Genomic DNA, 5,936 nt, shown 5'->3' with positions numbered 1-5,936 from the left:
TCTTACCTCAGTACTGGATGGAGTTAAGCTGAGCTCAGTTGAATGTAATTGAACAGTCCAAGAACGAAATGATCTCATGTACCTTTTCCCTTGCGTCATGTCGAATTGAGACTCGAACCTCTGCTTACGTGTGTCTTTTTTACGTTCACCTCTTATGCTAATGATGCTCTGTAGGTGATAGATATTACGACTATAATGAAAGAATGTAATTCCAGTTAAGGGGAATTTAGCCACTCGCGTGATCTCTTCTCTGTTCCAATATCTTATACAATGTTTCTTCATGATTACCTGAAAGATATACTCTTACAGAAGCTGTTGGTCATCATCCTTGCGTGCCTCGCTCTGGCAGCGGCGGACACGCCCGGCAACTGCCTCTACGAGGACATCAGAGGCACCTGGACCTTCCTGGAGACGGAACGCTTGGGTGACAACACCATCAGCTGTGACGAACTCGGCCCCGTCGTCCACACGAAGACCCTCACCCTCAGCTTCCCCAACACCGCTACTGACGAACTGGGCAACGCTGGCACATGGACCTTGATCTACAACCAGGGCTTCGAGGTGAGACGTTGCTGATTCCATGCAGAAACATTATCCCAAGAAGCATAGTTATATGGCTAACGTATCACGTGTTAATTCAAAGCATTATATGTCTATACGACGTTGATCTCTTTTCTGTGACGTAGATTTCTTGGCAAAATCTTCAAAATTCTCAACGTATGGCCACAGCCTCCATTGCACCTAATTTGGTACACAATATTTTGGAGCAATACACCTTTTGGTGTAGCCTTTACTCATATTCCCTCATACCTCACTGGTGCCTTCATTCTATAGTAAACTAGTGAGTATCAATTCATTCAGAAAGAAACTGGTCAATAGCTCAATATTCATTGTTCACTCGCGATTGAATGTAAATCCTCTAGTGCCTCCAATTTTCCCTCACGTACAAATTCCCTCTCCGTTGAACAGGTGAACATCAACGAGAGGTCATACTTCGCCTTCTCCTACTACGAGGGCGACTGGTTCTCCTCGACCTCCTATTGTGACCGCACCTTCAACGGCTGGTCACGTGACAAGACCGTCAGGAACTGGTCCTGCTTCAGTGCCCAGAAGAACACAAAAGTATGCTTGACGTTCATGTCGTGTATACATGTACAATAATATGACTTGGTCCGCCATTTATATGAATGTTTTTACATGGAGGAAAATTGGAATGGTGCCTTCTATCTTAATAACAGAGATGATCTGATCTATTCCAGGTTTGAAACGTTGCTTAAATGACCTCCTTCATTAGGAAGTCAACTTGCATGCATTACCCAGGCAAACGTTTAACTGTCTATGACATCTCATGTTTCCACCATCTTTAGAGGTGACGTTCTACCTAAGTTTGCCTACAGGTGCCTCCCCGCGTGAGTGCCAGACGTGACCAGAGGAGCCTTGATCAGCTGTACAGGAATGACCGCAACCTGATCCAGATGATCAACGCCGCCCAGACGTCATGGAGGGCTATGGCCTACCCCGGGTTTGAGAAGTTAGTAGTCTCCTAAGAAGGAGGGAGTTACTGAGATGCTTGTTTCCTTAACTACACAAGTTGCAAGATGAGTCACGTGTTCCTTAGTTGTGGTGGTGATTAGAACTGCTCCCAAATGTTCCCTCAAGGCTGAAGAAAAGAACGTTCACACTTTAGCTTTAAAATAGATACATAATCATTCTTCTCCTCACTCCCGTCTATATGACCTGACTAGTTTATTATAAAGCCTCGTAAGCTTCACCATCACCAACACAACACACTTAACTCGTCCGTTAAGTAAAAGAAAAAAGCTCCTTAGGCACTTAACTCGTCCGTTAAGTAAAAGAAAAAAGCTCCTTAGGCACTTAACTCGTCCGTTAAGTAAAAGAAAAAAGCTCCTCAGGGTAATGTTAAGAGGACGCCCCTGGTACTTCCAGATATACTGTAGAAGAGATGCATCGTCGCGGTGGTGGCCGCAGGTCAGCTCCCTCCCCACGGCCCTCTCCGGCTCGCGCCTCTCCCCAGCAGAAGGCCCGCGTCTCCCTCCTGCCAAAGAGTTTTGACTGGCGCAACGTAAGCGGCGTCAACTACGTGTCGCCTGTAAGGGACCAGGGCAACTGCGGCTCCTGCTACGCCTTTGCTTCTATGGCTAACTTAGAGTCACAAGTGAGGATCGCCACCCGCAACCAGCGCCAAGACGTCTTCTCACCTCAGGTGAATGTTGAGCGTAAAACACACACACACACACACACACCAAACTCATGCTACTTGATTAACACTGACTTTTCTCGACAAGTTCCATCCTACAATCGCTTATCTCATCAAAATCGTATCATGTACAAATCCCTTTTCTAACACCAGGTACAAATACGTGGATGGAAGGGGGAAAATTCATGTCATTATTTAAAAAACGTCTTAAACCTATTGCCGACTGTCTTACCATTTTCTGAGACGCCAATCACGTCTTCTTCCGTGGATTTCAGGCGTCATATGTTTCATGCCCTCTGTATTTCATGCGCCGCTCGCCCCACGAGCCATGTAATCCATATTTTTTGTATTTCAAATTCCTTGTAGTTCCGACCAGCCTTGTACAGTCTTCCACTAGTGGACCTCACCTAACCTCTTATCTTGACCTAGTATCATTAACTTCCATAACCAGGTTTTGACCTTTCTTGACCTCCCGTGATCAAGTTCTGATTTATGTCATATCCTCGCTGTTTTAGACCTCCCTATGACCTCGCTCTCCCACCTGCTTTCAATCTCAAACGTATCTTGACCTCTGTCCTCCCGTCTGACCTGGTTCCCTGTCTGCAGGATGTGGTGTCGTGCTCTGTATTGTCCCAGGGATGTATGGGTGGATTCGATTACCTCATCGCCGGCCGTTACGCCCAGGACCAAGGTGTCGTGGCTGAGGAGTGCAACAGATACACTGGCACTGTAAGTCTTATCATTGGAATACTCTGTGGATATTAAAAGACTTCCTAAAAGCAAAGGAAAACGCACTACACTTCCCCGTTGATAGATTTCAGTGATATGGAGACAACTGAATGCAAAATACTAACTGCATTGCAATATACGAATATAATCTCGACAGATGATGCACAACAGATAAACACATCTTTCCCCTCTAGGATAGTATCTGCTACTCGAGCCAATCCTGTGCGCGTACGTACGTGAGCGAGTACGTGCACGTAGGAGGCTACTACGGGGCGTGCAACGAGGAGGCTATGCTGGAGGCGTTAGTCACCACCGGCCCCATCTCCACCTCCTTCGAGGTCTATGATGACTTCTACTACTACCAGGGTGGCATCTACCATCACACAGGACTCAGGAACGACTTCAATCCCTTTGAGGTAACCATCCCGTGTGGGTGGCGAAGAACCATACAGGATGATGCTGACGAATGTAAACTTTAGGCTTGTATGAAGGAAGATGTAGACTTCAATAGCTACAGCACAACTTCAGTATGCTGGTAGTTTTTCACCATTATGCTTTCACACTCCATCCTGCCTCTTCAGTTTTAATCATCCATTCTCTTTTCTCTTTCATACCTTAATTCTAAAGAAAATCTTCATCTTAATGTAGACATATAGTGTCAGAGTTCTATGTCAATTTCCTTTTTATCGACAGCGACATCTCGTCATCCCCTGTAGACCACATTGTTCCAATTCTTTCTATCCTATGCAAGTGCATCCTCCTCATTATCTTCAACAGCAAACAACTAAGGGCTCTTCCTTCTCTCGCCACAGATCACCAACCACGTAGTCCTGGTGGTGGGCTATGGGGTCGACGAACGTACTGGGGAGAAGTTCTGGACAGTGAAGAACTCCTGGGGCGCTGTGTGGGGCGAGGATGGCTTCTTCAGGATCAGGCGAGGCACGGACGAGTGCTCTATAGAATCTATGGCCGTCCAGGTGACAGTCATACCTTAAGAAACCAGTTTACAGAAGGAATCTAAATGTACAGGGGGGACATAGGAGGAAGGATGAGAAGTTGGAGGTGCAGAAGAAGGAAATTACAAAAGAAAGCAAAGAGAAAGAAGACTACAGAAGTGGAGGTGTAGACGAAATGGAAAATAGAAGAAGGAGGCATAGAGGAAAAAGATGACGGAGGTAAAGGAGTAGAAGATGTAGAAGGAGTCAGTGAGGATTCAGGATGTATGGGGGACACAAACCTCTAATGAAATGTAGAGAAACTGATAAATAATGACTCCTCAACTCGCGTTCTCTACGTCAACCTGATAAATGGCATCATGATTCAGCTTCCTCGTTTGCTGTTCTAACTGTATCTATGGCATGGAACACTGCACCTTGTATACCCTTCAGACACACTAGCCATCCATGCCACGCCACTGTGATTCTCCAAGTGGTCAAGGTCTGACTGGTGACGTATACTACTGTTATCTTTTAAGTCATGTTTTATTCTTAGTTCTTAATGACTTTTCCATATGAATATCAATCAACAGAAATCATAATGCCACTTGAATTTTGAGTATCATATTCAACGACAGTGATATATTAGATATTATTTTCTTTCTTGATTATTGCATCGCAAGGGAAGAATAATGGTTCTCTATGGAAAAAAAATTATGAAATTTTTGATATCTTAAACCAGGGAAATACTTTCCTTACGAAACCAGAATCGCTGCTCTCATAATAAAAGCTAAACAAACTTTTGGAATTATCATCGTCCAGGGATGAGGAGGCTTTCAGCACATTCTTTCTTTTCATTCTACCATTCTTTATGATTCACTTTACGTCCCTTCTCATTCCAGACTCATCACATCCATATCGTTATCATCCAACACATTCACCTCCACTAAACTCTCACTCCATTTACTGTCTACATCTGTTACCACTTCCCCATTTGCTCTCCTTACTATCTTCCCCATTTGTTCTCTTGTTTTCCTAGTACTGTTCACATCCTTACAAGACGTTTCTCTTATTCTTTCTAAAGTTCGTTGATCCTTTCTCCAGCATCTCATCCTCTTTCTCCTTCAAGGGATGAAATTCGAGGTTTGTGAAAGAAGTGCGAAAAAAAGAATGAGAGGAGGGTTGGAGACCCTGGGAGTGAATGGATTATGTGTCATGCTACAGGTATGTAAGGGAGAGACTACATGAGGGAATGCTGGGTTAGGAGGCTGGTAGAATGTCCAGTCATTTCTGGGTAAAGTGAGAGTAAAAGTTGGTGATGGGTTTAAGAATACAGAAGTATAGATTCCCCGGAGTGGACCACTTACAGGTGGTAGGTGGGTTCTCGTGGGTGGGGCAGTATGTTCCAGCATGGTTGAGGCCTCGCTTTCCTCAGTATATTTTTCCCACCTACTCTGATTGTGGATTCAAGGATCCTGATTCCTTTACCATCTGTTTTTCAAGTGGGAGTCTCTCTTATTTCCAGTGGCAGTCTTCTCAACAGAGGCTCAAGCTCTTCTCAAATATATAACTCAGTGTTTTATCATATTTCCTGGGGCTGTTACTGCCGAAAGGTGGCGAAGTAGGTTAATCCAGGTAGGTCTATATATCTAGTATAGAGAGAAAGACCATCTTGAACATCTGTTGTATGGATTCCTTCCTCCAGCCTTTTCTTTTAAGCTTTCCCCTTCTGTCTTAAGTGACATCAGTAACCCTGGAAACTAAGGGCACATCGAACAGAATAGAGTCTTTTGGCTTAATAGTCAAAGTTCCTAGCGATATTGCGGATAAGCATACAACAATCTAGCTAGAGTTTATGGTGGTGACAATCTCGCCTGGAGATCCAGTGATTCCCCAAAGCTCTGACATAAGAGCAAAGTTAAGAAACATTAATGCGCCCCTCTGTGGTGCCAACAATTCTTCAGGCTGAGAAGGGATTTTTGTTTGCTGAAAATGATGTGCGCTCATTAGTTTTCTTTATCAACTGGATTTGTTCGCTGGGAGTTTCGGTTGCC

The 5,936-nt window shown here is 44.5% G+C and overlaps 1 protein-coding gene across 1 annotated transcript in view; it reads left to right on the top strand.

The window, feature by feature from the left end:
* LOC139765047 (dipeptidyl peptidase 1-like) overlaps positions 1 to 4,682 on the top strand; it is a 4,875-nt gene extending 193 nt beyond the window's left edge. The window contains exons 2-8 of the mRNA XM_071692129.1: positions 310 to 561; positions 970 to 1,122; positions 1,398 to 1,531; positions 1,948 to 2,224; positions 2,825 to 2,947; positions 3,142 to 3,363; positions 3,760 to 4,682. Of these exons, the coding sequence (XP_071548230.1) occupies positions 310 to 561; positions 970 to 1,122; positions 1,398 to 1,531; positions 1,948 to 2,224; positions 2,825 to 2,947; positions 3,142 to 3,363; positions 3,760 to 3,942 (1,344 nt within the window). The 3' untranslated portion in view covers positions 3,943 to 4,682. The remainder of the gene's footprint in view (positions 1 to 309; positions 562 to 969; positions 1,123 to 1,397; positions 1,532 to 1,947; positions 2,225 to 2,824; positions 2,948 to 3,141; positions 3,364 to 3,759) is intronic.
* The last annotated feature ends 1,254 nt before the right edge of the window (positions 4,683 to 5,936 follow it).

This window comes from Panulirus ornatus, chromosome 52 (assembly GCF_036320965.1).
Source record: "Panulirus ornatus isolate Po-2019 chromosome 52, ASM3632096v1, whole genome shotgun sequence".
Classification (NCBI taxonomy): Eukaryota; Metazoa; Arthropoda; class Malacostraca; order Decapoda; family Palinuridae; genus Panulirus; species Panulirus ornatus.
Note: the sequence above shows the minus strand (reverse complement) of the source record. Positions and strands in the feature narration are given on the sequence as shown.